At 38.0% G+C, this 19,490-nt stretch overlaps 2 protein-coding genes across 2 annotated transcripts; one reads left to right on the forward strand and one right to left on the reverse strand.

The window, feature by feature from the left end:
* Positions 1 to 6,215: 6,215 nt before the first annotated feature.
* On the reverse strand, positions 6,216 to 10,835 carry cisd1 (CDGSH iron sulfur domain 1). Its single transcript, XM_006630479.3, has 3 exons — positions 10,726 to 10,835; positions 9,324 to 9,529; positions 6,216 to 8,219 (listed from the first exon to the last, which is right to left on the reverse strand). The coding sequence occupies exons 1-3, from the start codon at positions 10,748 to 10,750 to the stop codon at positions 8,130 to 8,132; spliced, it is 321 nt and encodes a 106-aa protein (XP_006630542.1). The 5' UTR covers positions 10,751 to 10,835; the 3' UTR covers positions 6,216 to 8,129.
* Positions 10,836 to 11,634: 799 nt separating this feature from the next.
* Positions 11,635 to 19,289, forward strand: ube2d1b (ubiquitin-conjugating enzyme E2D 1b). The gene is made up of 7 exons (XM_006630377.3): positions 11,635 to 11,824; positions 14,324 to 14,387; positions 14,480 to 14,511; positions 16,678 to 16,755; positions 16,859 to 16,964; positions 17,630 to 17,723; positions 18,908 to 19,289. The coding sequence occupies exons 1-7, from the start codon at positions 11,801 to 11,803 to the stop codon at positions 18,951 to 18,953; spliced, it is 444 nt and encodes a 147-aa protein (XP_006630440.1). The 5' UTR covers positions 11,635 to 11,800; the 3' UTR covers positions 18,954 to 19,289.
* Positions 19,290 to 19,490: the final 201 nt, after the last annotated feature.

Raw genomic sequence — 19,490 nt, forward strand, 5'->3', positions numbered from 1 at the left:
AGTGTAAGACCTTTGTATTGTTATTACTGATTAGAAAATGCAGGCTGAAGACATTGGCAGATATCCTGGAATAGAGATAACTACATTTACTGTGCAAAGCCTTAGCTATTGCAATGCCCGCATTCTGTTTTTCTGACAACAAAAGCACATTCAGAGTTTGATTTTAAAAAGACCTGTAGTACAATTGGTTTAGAAAAACAAATAGCCTAAGTGAAAGATTATGTAGGGCTCACAAGGTTCCTCAGATGCATTATTATGTATTGTTACAAAAAAGAGTAAATATCAAGATTTTTAATGATACCGGCTTTTCATGGAAATAATAAAGTTAATATTTTTACCCTTTTACATTAGGGGATTTCTGAGCATTACACACTGCGAGGTTCCTTTTACTCTCCAGCACACTTCTGATGAGGGAATAATAATCAGGCCCAAACTTAGACAAACAGACAAATCCCTTTTAAAAATAATTTCCATAGCTGCACAACACACATTACAGACAGATACTGTATGTACAATCAGTGGGTTCCAGAGTCCTACTTTATTAAGTTCTCTTGTAATAATACTCAGATTACCTAGGAAGAATTGGGTTCCCAGTCTGGTAAGAAAAAGGATCTCTCCCAGATGCATCTAAGGAGATGATGTATGATATTGATGTTTATGGTGATAATGATGATGACTGATGAGGTTTGTTCTCCCTTCTTTCCTTTTTCCCATCCACTCCTCTTCCTGTTTTCCCTTTCCTCCTCCTCCATGTCTGCTCCTGCTCCTGTAGTTATGCATCTGTCTTGATGACCACCCTAAGAATGGCCCAGTCAATGCTGAGTGTTTGTTCTTTGATACAGCAGTAAAGTGATTTACAGCACAGTTCACTAGGCAGAGTAAATCATTAGGAACATCCTTTGATCATTTTTGTCTTCTTCCATGTTTACTTGCCTCATAACAAAAGGACTGCTACCTCAATGCCACCTAATAATACCCATTGCTCAACAACGTCAGAGCAGACTAATCAAGCTAGGAGTTACAGAAGTTGGTATCCTGGTTAGAACTCAGCTTTCAAATGAGTTTTAAAAATCTGATGCCAAGCAGTCACAACAATGTACGTATTGTAAATTTGTGTTGCAAAGAAAAATGTAATTACTGTAGCAACTGAATTAAAGTTTTTGATACTGTAGAACACATTTCATTTAGCAGAACACAAAAACCATCAAACCACCTTTTTTAAAGAACATGCAGTTATGTAAAAACTACATTTTTATATGCACTGAACAGCAGTGATTTGCACTCCTGGCTTTGGATGGCTGTAGTCCACCTGGGTTTATTGGAAACTTCTAATCTTCAAGGAGTAAATGTCTGGAAACAGTGAGAATAATTAATTAACTGTGTGAATAATTGGTTCAAATTAAGTCATCAAAAATCCAGGGTGAAATCAAAACCAAGAGACTGGTGGCCCTCCAGGACTAGGAATGAATATTGCGCAGGATATTTTAAGATGAGTTAGAAAGGAAATGTGGATTATTTAATTTTAGAAAAGGCTATTTCAAATAATATACATGTGGGGCAATTCATTATTTGATATTAAAATGGAAAATCATAAAATGTACCAGTGAAAATACACTTGTAAGATAAGTAAGTGTTAAGAATATCTTTTTGTTTGTGAATGGACATAAATCACAAAGAAAAAAGATGTGATACTTGTTAACCATCTCTTAAATTCTGAGGCAGTTTAAAACAAGGGAAGGTTCCTTGTCTGTGTTGAGGCTTTGGTTCCATCTGTGGAAACAAGGGTTGTGGATTCAAATCCCCACTGAGAATGCTCCTGTTGTTGTGAGTGGGGTACTTCCCTCAGATTACGCTAATAAACACTCAGCTTGTGCTCAATTGACTTACCTAGTAAAGCTCTGGAACCAAAATAAAGCTTGTGGTGTCCTTTTTGGGGGAAGAAATTAGTGTATTAAATTTGTTCTCAGAAATACGTTTAAAAGTTCTAAAGAGCACAGTTGTGGTTATTTCAATAGATAATTTTACAGACTGAAGAAATGTGTGTGGGGGGGCAGGAATCCAGAATCAAGTGGACGTTTAAGTCTATATAGAACAGCCAGGGTCTCCATAAGGGTAATTTAATACATTCACCTGTCCTTGTTCCTAAGCTTCTCATTGATCAGAAGTCCTTGCCTTACATAGACACTTATTACTTAGTTCATTACAGTAATTAATTACTCATAAATTAGCAGTTCAGAGGTGACATGGGATTGCGAGACATGCCTGGTTCTGGACTGAGAGGGGGTCTCTAGTAAAGAGTGTGAAAACACAGTGCATCCTTACCCTTGGCCATCTGCATACAGCCAGTTGAGCAATAAGCCCTGAAGAGTGCACTGTGCCCACACCCTAGACATCAAAGAGACAAGTAAAGGTTTATTCCATGCTGAAATGAGAAGAAAGGAAACACAATGTTTCAACTGTGGAATAGACCTTTACCTTTTCCTTTGCAGCCTACGCATTCTGACGTAGCTTCCTACTTGAACTACTATCAAAGAGACAACACTACCCCTCCCTCACTCCCTCCCCCCCCCCAACACACACATAAACACCCCGGAATGAATCCTCGAGCAAGTCTCATTGGGATCTGAAAACAAAGAATTGAGGGGGGCTCAACAGAGATCCAAGGCAGAAGGCTGCAGCATCATTTCCTCCCCAAAACTAGACTTAACTAGAGAAAAACAGAGTGAGGTGGGTGGGAGGAACATGAGGGTTCAGGACCGCTGGGACAAACAGGAACCAAAGACCACCCAGAATGTCTTCACTGTGGTGTAAGCAGGTACGCTGTCTTGTCTGGTCAGTGGGTACACTGGTGCTTCTGAGAGATCTAAAGAACCTGTTGTGGCAGGAACAAAGGGTCCTAGAGCAGTTCCAGCATTTAGGGGTCACAATTCCGTGACAGTCATTATCTGAATGATAAAAGCATTTTCCTAGGCTGCGGTTTAAAAAGAGATTGGACCCTAATGTGAATCTGTTTTAAGAACTTTCTACGGGCATGGTAGGTATATCATCTTGAGTTCTAATCCTGAAAGATATTTCCAAACAGCTCTAAATTTGATCAAACGTATATATAAGTTATAGTTAAATATACATGGTGCCTGATATTTCATTCTAAGCTGTCTCCAGAATCTGCACACCAAGAATTAACCATTTCGTAAAGGGAATAAAATGTTTATATATATATTAACGCAAATCTATGAGGTAAAGCTCAGTAATTGTGCAGTTGACCTAGGCCAGCGTGAAAACATACTACCTCATATTTATTGTTAACATAGACTCAGTTTTCCTTTTGGTAATTGCATTAGAGGATTTTGTATATCTTGTCCCAAAAATTCGCAAGGTCGCAGGCATTGTTTATCCTTTCATGTCAGTGAACGATGTAGTGATGATGGGAACAGATTCCAGAGATAATTCAAAGGATGAAAAATGCCTCAAAGATATTTGAAAAGTTTATACGCGTAGCAAATTGCATAATTCTCGTTGTTGTCGCCTCCATTAGTGTGTATCGATCGAATGAAATATGTGAAAAGTAGTTCAGCTTTCCTATTGCACTTTACGATGTACAGTATTTGTAACGCTCTACTATACTACCAGTGGTACGTGTGTCCGTTTTGCTACCTTTAACCTCCACGGGTTTTCATGGTTTGTACAGAATTGTTTTTCACACAATGGGAGAAAGTACGACCCTGCGTCTGTTGATATTTGAACTTAACTTTTAAAATGGAGCTTTCTTGTCAGTTTATTGCAATCTACTAATTAAGAAGAACCGTAATTGACAAAATTGCATATTTATCTTGTGCGGGATCCGATTCATCTTGCCTTCTCAGAAGAGTAATATCCTTTGTAATGTCATTATTTAAGTTTATTCTAATTGCAAAATGCGATCTGGCTTTCATAAACACAGAATTATGAACTACTATCGGGATGATCTCCGCCAGACCTCAGTTCAAAGATTCAGCTAAACTCAGCGGAAGAACATATTACTCAAAACAACTTCGTGTTCCTCACTTCATGAACCAATTATAGGAAGATCGCGGAATATATTCTCTTGTATGTGATTATAAAATGAATGGTGCATTGGGTAGTACGCCGATAGCAACAAAAGAGTGAGAAACTACGTATGAGGTGGTGTATGAGTAAAATACAATTTTATTATTTCGTGAGGACTCACAAAGCTCAACATTAATTCCCTTTCGCCAACACCTTCAATATGATGAGATTTTCTTGTGTGTGGACAAAACGCAACCCTGTAGTTCGTTTCAGTTAAGGTTTTTTCTCCAAAAAATTAACGTTCAGCGAATTAAGTTGCAATCGTTGAGAATCGCAGCGTTTACCCAATAGCATCTGCTAGACGATTACGTGTGGCAGGGCATTTGGGTCAGGTTGCGCATTTGCAAAACACAAAGAAAATATGATGATGATGAATGGTTCAATACCTGTCTCAACATCAGCGCCTTTGGAAACATACTTTATCTTTTTGACAAGTATTTCTAATTTTGAAAATAAAAAAAATCAAAATCTATTGTTGTTTGTACATCGTAAGGTCCATCCACCAAATATGAAGGAGAGATGTTTTCTGAAATTCTGGACTAAAAAAGGGGGACAAAATCGCGCGGTGCTAAAAAAAAATGCAGAAAACCAGAGTGCCCTCTGGTGGACAATGAAACTTTAATTGAATGGAAAACCGTGTACCGCAGATGTGTCAAGTGACTCCGAGAAGCAGGTACTGTACTGTATGTCTTGGCTGTGGTAGAGGTCATAGAATCTAAGATGACATGGTTGCTAGTTGACACCCACAAAAGTCCTCTGCTGCCTACACAGACATTCAAGAGGTTTTTAGCCCAATTATAAATTTCTGCTTTAAGATGTATACCCTCCTAGTAGATACTAAAACTAAATCCTATTAGTCTGTGCTTCTAAGATAAAGAAACAAAATAAAACTGAATTGCAAAGACGCATGCCATCATCCTAAATTTCCCCTTTGAGAAACACAGAAATCCTTCTCTAGGGAAAGAGGGCCAGTGAATCAGCAGGTTTTCTAGATCTGTTTTAAGCACCAGCACCTGATCCAGTTAAGCCAATAATTACCCATTTCAGGTGACCATAGGGCTAGCAGGACTGAAAGTCTGTAGAAAAACTAGCCCTCTAGAAGCAGAACTGGGAATCCCTGCACTTAGGCTTTTCGAGGGCAGTGGCACATTTTAACAGTCTCGCTGTATGTCCCCATCCAGTGGAAATATTCCTAAACATTGTTTTAAAATACTGTGCCTTGTATGTCATCCAATAAGCGCGCACTTCATTGCATTTCAGTACTGATATACATTGATTTCCCCTTTTTAAAAGCACCACGTCCAGAATCCCTAACCCATACAAACAAAAAGGAATTTGAGTTTGCAAGGAATAACAAGACCCAATAGCATTTATAGAGAAGTCAGGCTTAAGAAGCACTGGCTGCTTGGCTAAGGATGGACCACCAGGCCACAGAGAGGCTGTAACACAGTGAGGAGATAGTGTTGTCTCAGGGAGAGACGCAAGTAACAGGTACTGGTAATGTTAAATTATGTGAAATAAAGACACAGGATACAGTTAGCTATGGTTTCTGCTCTTCCTCATTTACTTCTGAGGGAACATGCAACATATACTTGACTGTTTACCTGTGTCGACATTCTAAACTTATGTCAAACTCAAGGAGTACAGGTTGTGATTTCTAACAGAAGCATATTGCATTTTCTTATCCTTTTTAATACTTGGTACTTGTCAAGTATACATGGGTACTTGTCCCTTAAACAACATCAATTAGAATTTTTTTCTTTATGTGCATCACATAAGAAAGGGGTAGCTGTTCATTTTAGAGAAATAACACTATAAAGGCTCAGGAATGCAAGTAACACAGATGAAGGAGAACTTAAGTGAGGTAATCTATCCTTTTAAGTTTTGTTATGGTTATGGTCTCCATTTGATCAGTTTAATTTGTTTAAAAATATCGGCAAGAGGAGAAAGTTAACTCCCAGTGGAAAAAAAAAATAAACAGGAAAAGAGCTTGCATTTTTAAGACACTAGCAAACAAAAATGATCCAACGTAAACAGATTGTAAGTGTAAAAAGCCCATCTTTGAACTTAAATCTGGCTCCACTCTTAACTATTCTACTATTTAAGGGTAAAAAACCACTTAGAGAAACTAGTCTGAATGCTGTTTTATTACAAATGTCCATGTAAATCAGTTTTTATTTGCCATTGCATGAAAAAAGCATTTTATGCTTTTTTGAAACACTTAACACACTGGAACGTTCATGATTTACATTAATCATTAACTCAACCTCATCTGAGGCTTCAAACCTGTTACTGTACCATTCACACCATCTCACCAGAAAAAACTAATAGTTCAATCATAAATCAATGAAAGATTTTGACAAGTAAAAACTTAAATAAATAATTACAATTTTGAAAAGAACACACAGAACTATTATTTTTTTCCCCATACATATACATCTGTAGACATGGTAATTTGTCAAAACTGTATGATGAGTTGCTCATAAGCCTGTTCATTTTCCTGCATTCAATGCATACTGTAGCTTTTCCAAACACCTAACCTGAAATTGAAATAACTAAAAAAAAGGCAGTAATCTTTATCCTAAAAGTTACACACGATGTCCATTAAGTCGTGAGATAGCTTGTGTACCTGACATTTACCAAAACAAAACCAGGAGGTAAACATCCAAGGCCATAGTTGTGTCAAATAAAAGCAATGACATGCCAATGCAAGAAAACAGCACCTTATTTAACAAAGACACTGCTTCTCGGTGAATCAAAGCAAATCTAATTCACAGATTTTATCATTCTCAGATTACATTAAAAGAATAGTGTACATGTTTTTGAGACCTTAAAAACATGAAATTCTTTACCTGGCAATCCAATTGTATTTAATCTAAAAAATGCACTTTATATGGCCATTGGGCATAGATGTTAAAATAAATATAGTCCTTGCCCGTTCTGGTTTACAAACACTAAACATCTACAGTGATCATTTCTAAAAGTCTGCACACTGGCCACTTATTTCTAGTTTTTATTTTTTTTTAAAGTTGGGTATGTTGGTATAACAGACCGTACGACCATTTTAAAATCCCAATCAGATCCATAAAGTGCACTTTAGCTCAAGCTTATTTTGATACCCACTAAAATGACAAACAGTACACCATATTTGTCTTTACCTGGATAGCTTAATCTTCTACAAACTGCTATTCGATTTCTTTTTCAAACACCTCATACACCCTTTCCGCAAATACGAATGGATGTCTTCAAATCTTAAAAGCACTTTGCAAAACATTGTCAGCCAAAGGAGAAATATGATTTAGTGTAGATGTGTTAAGTTGACCAATCAATTAATGATTTACCAGCTTTTAAAAAATTACTGTTTTGAAAATACATCTTTTGAATATGCTAATTGTTTAAGCCATTTTAAAAGTAGTGTATTCTAGTAAATTAAGCCTCATTAAACTAAAAGGAAAGACCCGTCTTTTTAGTTTAATCTGCATTTCCAAAATCCTTCAGTTTTTCAACAGAGGTAAGATACATGTAGTGAAAAATTAATCTAAAAAGGTTCAAACAAGATTAATACTCACAAATCTTTAAAGTAATGATTTCATGTGCTGGGTGAAAACTGTAGAGCTATTTTATAAATTGCTTATTTTAAATTGCCCACTATCAAAAGTTACATAGATCATTTTAAGGAAACCCCAATACTTGCCATTTAAGCTATGAATTCGCAATGACATGAAAAGTTGAAAAGTCCTCCTTTTGACTATCAAAAATGGAGACTTGTTTTAGTACCAGCTTACAGAATTGTTACCAATGTAAACTCAACAGGGTTCCCATTTTCCCAACTTTGATGAAACAACAATCACACCAACAATGCAAGTTTTACAAATCACATATAGATGTGCTACTGTAGTGTTAATGAACCCAAATAAGATAGATACTGACCAAATATGCATACAACGGCATATACTGGATCCTTGCAATTAAGACTCCAATAAACTGCATCTACAAGCAAACAACAGTGCATCTGTAGTAACATTTGTAGGAAGGGTGATTCTTCATGCTTCCTTTCGTTTCACAATGAGAGGGCCGACATTATCCCCAGTCTCCTCATTATGTTTTGTATGGGAACCATCACACAATGGGAACTGAGATTAAAAAAACAAAAACAAAAGGTTAACAAAGACATTAGACAGCCCATAAATCTATGTAAGCACAGCTTTATTTTGCCAAGTAATTTAAATAATAGCCTATACTCCATATTAATTACAAACATGTGTATATTTAGACTTCATTACTCTTTTATTGGCAAAAAGAGGAATTCATTCTCATTATGAGACAATAAACATGACTTACATTACATGACACTTATCAAGAACACTACATATATTTTGTTGGTTTACAAACCACTGTCTATCTCCAGGCTAAACTGTGCTCCCACAAAAACTAAAACTATACAGTAACTCATTCACTACTGGGACTAGACTCCATGGCTTGGCATTAGAAAGTCCAAAACTGGGTCGTTAGCAGAATATTTTAATGTGGGTACTAAGGACTGTTGAACTTAACGGGCACAGTAATTGAGAGGGTCATAAATTTGTAGCGTAAGGAAATCATTTACTCCATGGGAAGAGTTCTGCCAAAATCTCTTAGTACCACATCACATGAGAACGATCCTGCAGTATCTTGTAATAAGGGAAGTTTTACTTAACTATAGGCTATACTATACCCTAAACAAAAATAAAGATATGTGCAATCTGATAACTGTTGGTAAAAAATAATACAAGCATCCAGAAGGATATCAAAATGGATTAAAAGAGAAAACTCTGAATCTGCTTTATATAAATGCAAGTGTTTTAAGGAAAAAAAACACTATTCTAAATGGCAATTACTTTGGCAGCTGATAGCCTATCACATAAGAAATATATGTGATAGGGAAAGAAGATAAACTGCTCATCTCACACTGAAGCTGCCTGGTTCACTAGATCAAGGACAAAGGACATTCCTTCAGTATCCTGCAGGTTTTACAGGTACATATTCTACTGTACACAGTAGGTGATTTTGACCTATGAGAGACCGAAATTTGACTTCTCACCCAGGTAATTAGTTCAATAATGAAATAAAGGACAGAGATGGAGTGAAAGCCGGTGAGGCCTGTGGCCTCTGAGGACTGTAGCCACCAGCCTTGCCCAGGACACAGTGATTGCAGTGTCAGCGCTAGGCGTGGCGTTCATCGGTTTGGCTGTCCCTACCTTCTTGGACCTCCAGCACCGGCAGTACACCGCCTTGTCCCCCAGGTCCTCGATATCGAAGGCATGGACAACCTTCGGGTTGTCCTTCTGGATGTCCAGGTTGACCCTGTCCTTACAGCACTTCTCCTTCGAGAAGAAGGTCCTGTAAGCCAGAAAGCCAACTGCCACGGTTCCAGCAGCCAGAGACACGGCCGCTATCAGCTCAGCTGCAGGAGAAAGAAGGAAGAAGAGAAGCAAGACCATGGTCAGCAAATTGTTAATTCACAGATTCATCATTTCCAATTGGTCATCCAGCTTCCACTGCGCACAGGTACCATGAAAAACACTAGTTCAGGTGGGGAGCTGCGTCAGCATGTGTAGGCTGCAACAGAACAAGTAATAGGTTTATTCCATGCTGAAAAGAGAAAGGAAACATGGCCGAAGCGTTGTGCTCTGTTTCCTTTCTCTTTTCAGCATGGAATAAACCTATTACTTGTTCCGTTGCATGAAAAACATTACTACTGCTGTGGGACCGCAGTGTGGAATAGTGATTAACACTCCTGACAGGAGGGCCAAGGTCACCATCCCTGGGTGAGACACTGCGGTTGTATGCTTGAACATGGCCTGTCACTCAGACTGCTGCAGTAAAATGTCCTGTTGAATAAACTGGCGACTTTCCATCCAGGTTGTTATGGTAAAAATACCAGGAACAGAGCCCTATAGCCTGCTCTCCTTGTGCACAGCTGTTTAAACCTACAGCAAACGACCACATAATACCATCTGTGTCTCAGCAGGTCGTCTGTGTAATGAGGCAGGCCTAAAAACCATCATTTTACACAAGAGCAAGTCAACCCTTCCACACTCCTTTTTAAAATATCAACAAGTGCATAAGAGAGACCCTGCTGTCAGACATTTAAACTAAAACCTAGGCTACACCGTTTCTAGTGTTTAAGGTATTCTACTTACTAATTATCCTACTAAACCAAGAAGCGTCTTGCCCCAGCTGCAATTCACAAGAAAAAAACGTCAAGGTGTTTTTTTCGTCGAAGTGGACGTAAATCGTCAGTTTCTACAGCTATCAGTTAAAATTCCACCTTGACGACCAAGCGATTGTAATTCTGCAGTGCTAACCTCGTCTGTCCTTTCCTTCTAAATTTTTTTCACCTGCGACGTTTTTGCATTAATGCGGCGTGGATATCGCAGTGTCTCTCTGCCTGCATGCCAAGGTGCTCTGTCAACCTCTGCTGTCGTTTTACCTCGGGGCCTGGGAATTGTTCTCTCCTTTCATCTTTATAATTAAGGGGGGGAAAATAATTTAAAACAAACAACAAAAACAAAACTGTATATACCCCGCGTGTTTTACGAACAACATAAGTGACCCCCGTTGCCCTGAACAGAAAAAGTGTACCAAGAAATCCCCTACCTTTCGGCAGAGTTTTGGAGCTCATGTCTGTTTCTATAGCACTCAACTCTTTCTCCTTATCATAAGGTCAGTCGCTTCTGAAACATCCGCAAGAACCAGTTCACCGTCACATGACGCCGATCGCTGACGTAATTCTGACGTATTAAAGGGAGAGGAGGGTTCTTAAAGTGACACAACACACACCTGCAAAGATTATTGAAACGGGTTTTGTGTGACTCGAATAAAAGTAGGAAAAACACTCTTTTGTCTTATTTTAGTTAAGAAAATTTAGTTTTAGAAAAGTTCAGAAATAATTTATATTAAATTACACTTATTTACTATTCTTTCCCTTAGCACTTCACTGCTGATCTTAATCCATTTATAGAGTGCTCGTTATTATATATATTTTTTTGTTTCTGGACTAGACAGATGCGCAACCTTATATATTTATCTACGATATTAACAATGTACTATCATTATCATATATTAAGATAATATTTTAATGCTGCATTGGTTAAGGTAGAAATCGTGTGATCACAAATTACAAAGTTTCATGTTTTGACCTAAAATACTAAAGGTTCTACAGATGATTTTTAATGTGTAAACAGATATTAGTTGAAAATGTAAAAAGGAGCTTTTAGATTTCTATAGTTGCAGTACACCCAGGGATTGACAGTATTTATGAGCAATCTATTTATGTATTTTGTTTGAAGAAAATAATGAACTGTGAATAAAAGGATAATGAAATTTCAAACTAGAAAATAATATGAGGAGATTTTCTTTCTTCAAAACATACCTAGTTAAAGATTAACCTCTAATAATTAAGAGGAAAATGTTTTTAATTGGAATTTAAGATTTTGATTAAAAGAGCGATGCCCCTTTAAGAAAGAAAAAACTTCACTTACCAGAATGCATCGGTATTCATGCTTCCCTGAACAAAAAGCGGAAACAAAAGAAATCAAAAATCCTAAAACACACCCTTAGCGAGCGGCGGAGAGAAATAGAAAGTATCTGGTTGCTTTCTTCGGTAGGAATTTAGAAACGTCACGGAGAAAACAGACGGTAATTCGGTTTAGGTTACCAGACCCGGGTCGCTATGGCTTTGAAAAGAATACAGAAGGTAAGTCGGAAAAGGAACGGGATTGCTTAACAATACATTAACGTTGGTGATACTGCAATTGTCCAGTACACAACAATGGTTGAACATCTAGAAACTACACCACAACAAAGGCCCTTCACAAAACGGGGAAATTGTTCATTTGAAGAGCCTCCTATAAAATCCTCGTCGCCGGAGCCGGTATAAATGTAGCCGTGTTTTTGTGTAGAATAGCTGGACACCAGGTTAAAATGGGACTGGGGCTTACCAAACGTGTTCTGTGGAGAATTGGGTTTGATTTAAACATACTAAAGGTTATATGGTTAAGATTGTCGTAAAAAGATTTTTTTCCCCTTTCTGCTAATAAAGATACGGAGTGTTTAAGCCATTGGGTATTTCAGGTTCTTTGGGCGAACAAGGACGACAGAAGCATTTCTGTTTCGACGTGGTTTCCTTGTTCGCCCAGGGGTCAGTTTGATCACACTTTGTTGTACCGTAATGAATATTGCTGGGATATGGACGCTCTTCGCACAACTGCACAGATACCGTAAGAGCCCAGTGGCTTCCGTTCCTGCAATTTAATGGTAAACTTCGCTTTTTCATAGCACCCTTTCCAAAAATTTATTCGTAACTAAGAAAGGGTGAGGAGTCGGTCTCAATTCCCGTTTTAAGCGTAGCTACTTTGTTTCCAATATACAGCAGATGTACGTACGAGTGTTATTCGTACGGATGGTTTAGACCTTATGCGTAGGAAGCAGCTTTACATTGTGGGTTTTATTGGATTTTGCGATTTGCTAGGCCTATCGCTAGTTTTTTTTTTCTTTCTTGGTTAGGCCTTTATAAAAGGCTTTGAAGCTCGCACGTGTTATAACACCTTCTGATCCTGGAATCTGAATCGCTACGTCGTACGAATCTCGATTCTGCTTATTAGTATTATTGAACCTTTTCCCGTAAATCGATATATTCGCCACGATCACGTCACTTCATGGTAGTTTGTATTGTGCAGTTGTTGGGTTTTCACTTCACTGTGTTACCGGGACGGGATGTTTTTTGTTTCACATGAGAACGAAGATCCGAATGCTGTTACCCCGGTGATGTTAGCGATGAGGCTGAGCACTCGGATATTATCTTTGCATAACAGATTATGCAACACTAACTCTCCGTGGTTCTGTCTGTGGCGTTTCTAACCCTTTCTTGGGACATGACATTAGTAGGTTGTGATGCTCTGTCATTCATGTTACAAACAAGTACTGATCCCTTAACAATAAAAGATTGTAATTCATAAGGACCCACTGTATTATACTTGTCCAAAAATATCTAGACTCAGTACCTTGGGTAGGCCCCTGCATACAGTAGTACTAAGTCATAAAAGTCATGCCATCACTACTTTTGATTCCATTTTAATAAAGTTTGAGATGGCATGAACAGAAATGTTGAATCTGCGTTATTGTAGTACATGAAGTCCTGGGAAGAAACTGGACAAAGCAGTTATTCATCAGAGAGTAACTGAATATGTGAAAAGCCGCAATGCAGGTTGTCCACTGAGAGGTGGACAATCGCAGTAGTAGAAGCATGGCTGTTGGCTTTCTGGGAGCTGAACTGGGACGGTAACACATTAACACATTTGTGCTGATGGTGTCGCACCCCACAAACCATGAATGAGGGATCTGTAGAAAAGAAAGGACCGCATGCTGTGTACCGTACAGCAGTGTACATCTTTTGGGTTTATTGTGAATCATTTTAAAAGGTGGTATGGAAAAGTAAAGGTATCTTACGGTCTGTATTTGATACGTGTTCATTCCAGTTTGATCAAGATAAATCTGAATAAAAGGGTTTTGTCCCCGAAGTAGTTTCCTTGAGTGGTCTGTTTTTCCTAGTGAGAATATTTATAGCCCAAATACAGGTTAATGCTAAAGAGATTATTGAAATGGATTTGTGTGGGTAGGGGGTGTAGGTGTTAAAAGGAACCTGAATGATTCCACTTTTTATTAATACAGAAACACTCGTCAGCATAGTTTCACTTACAAAAAGCAAATGCACTGACATTCAGAAGAGCACTTCGATGGCTGCTTTTAGGATATGTATTTAAAGCAAGGTTCTTATCTCCAGCCTCTAAACGATAAGTGGATGCCCCCCAGGAATGCAGCTTGGCACCCCCAATAAAGCATCCTTTCCCAATTGCACAGCTTTCCTGTTCCTTAAAGCCTTTCGTATTTTCCTTTCATTTGTAGTGCTTTGCTTCTGCGTTGCGGTTAACATTAAGATGTGAGATCTTTTGATGACGTTTTTACCCTTATTGTGCGTTTCATCTGCGAAGCGTCTGCTACATGATACCAGAACCCACCCATACTGGATGCTAAGGATTTATAAGACCATCTTATGGGTCGAGGACACTTAGGGTGCTGGACACCAGGGGGTAAAAACCACTCAAGGTCTGAATGTTTGAAGAAGCTGCAGTGTGGCTCGGAGGGTCGAGCTGTTGGGGGAAAAAAAATCACATTTTGTTTTTCTTCATAATTTCAGGAGCTCCACGACTTGCAACGGGATCCTCCCGCGCAGTGCTCGGCCGGGCCAGTTGGGGATGACTGTAAGTTTCCTCCGGGAGCTCCCGCCTGCTTTAGACCTCGTTAATAACATGGAGGGCGCTCACGATTCTCTTCTTTTTCTTCTTCTTTTCAGTGTTTCACTGGCAAGCCACAATAATGGGACCCGTAAGTATGTTGTAGATCGTGGCTAGAGTTTCCTCAAGATAGTGCCTGGGCTGGGATATTCTGCTTGCACGATGAGAGCAGAGGGCAGGTTTGGGTATCTGGTTTGCCGTTTCAGAGATCGCGATAGATGTGAGCTGTGGATACGTATTTCACTTGAGAAGGGGAGACGTAAAACAAAGTGTTGCTGGCATATGTGGTATTCCTGGTGTACCAGGAGTGGTGTTAAGAGCAGATTGTTTTTGTCTTCTAGTATGGCAAGGCTGTTTTGCACTCTTTCATCAAAAGGCAGATGTCAGCCAGACATTTTCTGCCAGCACTCTTGGATAGTGGCTTTCTGACAGCTCTTCCAAGACCTGGGTATCATTCTTCAGCAACAGATGCGTTTAACCTTGAATAAAGGCAGGTTATTGACAGCAAACCAACATAACCTACCTAGAAAACTCTAATCAGTGCTTTTGAGTGTGTCACAGGGAGTTGCATGGAGGTTCATGTATTACATTACTAGTGCAGAATTTGTATTATGATTTGTCCTGGCAAGAAAGACAAGTAACTGAAGGACTGAGGAAAATTGATGTGTACAGTCGATGACAATATTTTTCTACAAAATATTACTTTCTACAGAATTTTGGACAAAGTTTTACTTTATTTTAAAAGAGAGGTTTTGAATTTTAGACATTTTCACTGGATATAATGTTTTTATGAAAAAAATAAACTTTTTTTTCCTCTTTGATGTTCATGTCCACTTGACTACCTCAGGGCTCTGTAGCTCTGTTACCCCACACAATTTGAGAGACTCCGTAGAACTCTTGTATTTGATCAATGTAGAATCGCCAATTATTTATGATAGAGGTTCAGATGGGCAGCTGCCTCAATGTAGCCTTTATTCAAATATTATCTAGAAGGTAAGGAATGCAGATCCATCAAAAAAGTCTCTTCAAGATGAGATTAGCTGATTTCTTTTTGATTTTCATTAAGGTACTGAATGGTGGGCATGTAATAGGATTGTCACTGTTTATTAATGCTGAAAGTTATTACATTATATAAGTAACACTTAGCAGTCTGGTACATACCTAGAAATGTGTGGCAGTGAAGAAAGTGGGTTTGTGTAAAGAAGCTAATATGACCCACTTTTAGGCATATATTACCTGTTTTGTAAATTGTTGTGGCAAGTGTAGGATTAGACTTATATTTTTGGCATTTGTATGTTTAGTTTATGGTGTGCAAAACTTTTAAATCAAAACGTCTGTAAGGGTAAAGTGAGTGACTAACATGTCTTTTATTTTGAAGTGATTTGGGTGGGGCGGGGGGGTTGATATTGATACCTAAAGAAATTCCAAGGCGAACAATGAGTCATCATAGATCATTTAATATTTTTGCTTAATTGTTCACCTGCATCCAGTAAAATGTATAAACTATATTTACGAAGGCCTTAATGGTGTTTTATGCCATTTAATTATTATTTTTTCACAAAAATAAGGTTTGTTCCATATTAAACCGTTACATGTAAAAAAAATATTTGTCACAAAGCTCATGGTGCACATTTGCAGAGCCTTATATGTTAAAACATCTTTACATACTGTATTATGGACAGTTTTTAAACTTGCATTAGAAGATAAATCTCTTCTATGATAATTGCTTGTACTTTTGTGCTAAATATGTATCTTGCGACCAAGAGCACTTTGAGGAATTCATATGAGATTTATATTTGTTTTACATACAAAATACATTTTGTTGTGTGCAACTAAAAAATCAAATCTGTGAATAATGTAGTTTATGTAATGAATTGTTTTTACTTTGTTGTTAAATATCCAACGACCTGTCTCTGTAAATGTTTGAAGCCTTGGTAGTATGTCGTGGCACTTCTAACCTGGCAGATGTTACTAAATTGATTAAGGTGCCTTAAGAGAGAAACAGCTTTGCTTTAAATGTAACCTGCTTGAGCCTTGTATCATTTCACTGGTGGTCTCATGGTTAGTTGGACCACTTGTGCAGAACAAACACGGTCTCAAATGGGCTCATGGTGTGCAGTGAAGTCATGTACTGTAGAAAGTGGGTTTGGTGGGGGCTGTCCTCCACACGGCATTTCGAGGTTTGCAAAATCTCATCCTTCAATGGGATACGTGGCATTTCATTTAATTGTTTTCATTGCGATGTTTCTTCCTCTAGAGTGACAGCCCATACCAAGGGGGTGTGTTCTTCCTCACAATCCATTTTCCCACGGACTACCCCTTTAAACCACCAAAGGTTAGGAAAACAGCTTTGCAGTTTTCTATTAAAATTTGTTTATCAAGGTGATCTATTTTAATTTCGGGCTGACCAAGATGAATGCGTTTTTCTCTTTCAATAGGTAGCATTCACAACAAAAATCTATCACCCAAATATAAATAGTAATGGGAGCATTTGCTTGGACATTTTGAGATCACAATGGTCCCCTGCACTGACCGTATCAAAAGGTAAGATTGATCTGGCTTTGGATGGTCCCGTTTTGTTTTCATCTGGGGGAAAAAAACTCAATCTTAGGTTATGCTACATTATCACACATTGTGTAGTTTCATTGTTTTCATTATATAAGTCATTTAAGCTGGTACTGTTCACTTTATTGCTTATCTCCCTAACAACAAGACAGTCAACATGGATACATGTGTATCGTAGCCCTAAAGAACTGAATGGTTTTTTGCAATTTGCAAAAAAAGAGTGAAGAAAAAAATCTGCTTTAGCATCTTTGCTTTAGAATTGTGTTGACTATGATAAATATCATTCTGTTAATTTGAATAATATTGTCAGGCAGTGCTGTAGAATTATATTGAAAATTCAAGTTAGATCTTGCTAACACAAAAGGAAATGGTTTTGAAAGCCTAAAAGCTTCACAGACAGTTCCTGTCTGAGTGTCTCGTTTAACCCCTTGTTCTTACAGGACGTGGTCTTCTAGATTGATGTAAACAAGAACACTATACATGTGCTTTGGTAGCTTTTCTGTTCACACTGTTTACAGTACACTGCCTGTATACTGTAAAGTCTTTACTTCAGTTTGTGTCACAAGTAAGAAATAAAGAAGATGCTATTATGAAATTGAAAGATTCACACCTTCGAATTTAACTTGCAAAACCCTGTTTTCCAGTTTTATTGTCCATATGTTCATTGCTTTGTGACCCCAATCCTGATGACCCCCTAGTTCCAGATATAGCACACATCTACAAGTCAGACAAAGAAAAGTGAGTACAGATGACATTTACAACATCCTAACGCTTGGGGAAAAAAAATATTTAACATGCTTCCATATTGATGTTTATGTGCTATAAAAAGTAATGTATTGTTTAAATAAGTCTGTATCTAAGCTTGGGATTCTCTGTAAGATCACCTGTGCTTTTATTTGCATCATTTTAAACCTGACTGAGGACTCAGTGGACCTAAGACTCCTGTAGGCTTACAGAAATGTAAAGAGATGAAGATCACATCTCTTGTGTGTAAATGACCTCTCGGTAGAGGGTTTCACTGTGAATTTGTGCCCTGAAATGCAGACTAGACTCCAGTGGAAGGAAGTGAACAATATTTTTAAAAGAGAGGTAACAGTGAACTGTAATATTGCCAGAATGCTTATCCACCTTATTACGGTAGTTCAGGTGGGTAGCTGCATCAGCATGCGTAGGCTGCAAAGGAACAAGTAATAGGTTTATTCCATGCTGAAAAAAAGAAGAGAGAAAACTCAATGTTTCGGCCGTGGAGCCTTCTTCAGGTATAATCCACCTTATTATAATTGGTTATGCAGTGTCATCAGTACTAAGGGTAAAATAACATGGCTTGAGCAATTGCAAAGTTAATCTTGGGCAAGTAGGCTATAAAGAACACCAAACACAAAAGAATGTATTTATTTGTGAGAATTTTTGACTTTAGAAAGAGCTGGGACAGTGCCATGGGAGTTAACAGCTCTGAGAGTCTGGGATGATTTCCAGCCAGAGCACCTTGTGTTTGGAGTTTGCAAGTTTTCCACGTGTCCATGTGGTTTAGCCTGTGTGCTCTGATTTCTTCCCATAGCCCAGAGACATGGTGTCCAGGGTCCTGGCATCCCTGAATCGCCCCTCCCGCCTCTCTTCTAGGCCCTGAGACTGGCTTCCCCTTCAGGGTGGGCTTGTGCTGGGTTAGACTCACTGCAAACTACAACCCTCTAAGCATACAGCCCCCACTTCTGAAAACCTGATGGACTTTACAAAGAAAAAATGTTGTATGTTAACCTAAAGCATGTGTAGAGTTTGAAGACTGGGAGGAGTGTTTTGCAGTTGTTTGGTGTGAATTAAAGAACTGGAACTCTGGTCTTCCAGCATGACAAGCAGCAACTTCCAATTAACCTGTCTGCCTTCTTGGTGCATTTTTCTAATTTGATTTCTCTTTGTTCTTCTAGATACAACAGACTAGCAAGAGAATGGACCCAGAAGTATGCAATGTAAAGACCTAACAGAAGATTTTTAAGTCACAAAGCACTGTAAATTCTAGAATCTAAAAAAGTTAAATTAGGTAATATTATTGAACATGATGTACTGTTAACATTTATCATTAAAACAATTGCCATTAACTAATGGAGAATTAGTATTTTACAGGAAAAGACTCCTTCGCCACAAATTACACAAAAAGGCTTAACAGATTTTGTGCATTGCAGACTTTTTTTTTTAATTTAGCACTTCTGTTTTTCTTGGTCTATAAATCCCATTAAAACTAAATTGTAATGCAGCTTTATTGCTGTGGTCACCCATGAGTTTAGGAAAATAAAAGTTTCATTAAAAACATTTTTTTCTTTCTGTAGGTAATTTCTAATTTTTCTTTTAGAGATTTTTATTGTATAGTATATATGCTATACTGAATCTATTTTTATTATTTTGCATTAAAAGTGGAAAAAAATAAATCTGCAATGTTGTGAATTTGCTACTTTTGTCCACATTGACACCTGCCATATTTTACATTGTTCTTCCTCTACCTCTGTTGTGTCT

The sequence above is a fragment of the Lepisosteus oculatus genome, chromosome 4 (genome assembly GCF_040954835.1).
Source record: "Lepisosteus oculatus isolate fLepOcu1 chromosome 4, fLepOcu1.hap2, whole genome shotgun sequence".
Taxonomy (NCBI): domain Eukaryota; kingdom Metazoa; phylum Chordata; class Actinopteri; order Semionotiformes; family Lepisosteidae; genus Lepisosteus; species Lepisosteus oculatus.

Coding starts and splice junctions, on each gene's coding strand:
- cisd1 (XM_006630479.3), bottom strand. CDS start 10,750: ATGAGCTCCAAAACTCTGCCGAAAG. Junction 9,530..10,725: donor CTCCAAAACTCTGCCGAAAG/GTAGGGGATTTC, acceptor TTTCTCCTGCAG/CTGAGCTGATAGCGGCCGTG. Junction 8,220..9,323: donor GGTGCTGGAGGTCCAAGAAG/GTAGGGACAGCC, acceptor TTTTAATCTCAG/TTCCCATTGTGTGATGGTTC.
- ube2d1b (XM_006630377.3), top strand. CDS start 11,801: ATGGCTTTGAAAAGAATACAGAAG. Junction 14,388..14,479: donor CGGGCCAGTTGGGGATGACT/GTAAGTTTCCTC, acceptor TCTTCTTTTCAG/TGTTTCACTGGCAAGCCACA. Junction 14,512..16,677: donor AAGCCACAATAATGGGACCC/GTAAGTATGTTG, acceptor TTCTTCCTCTAG/AGTGACAGCCCATACCAAGG.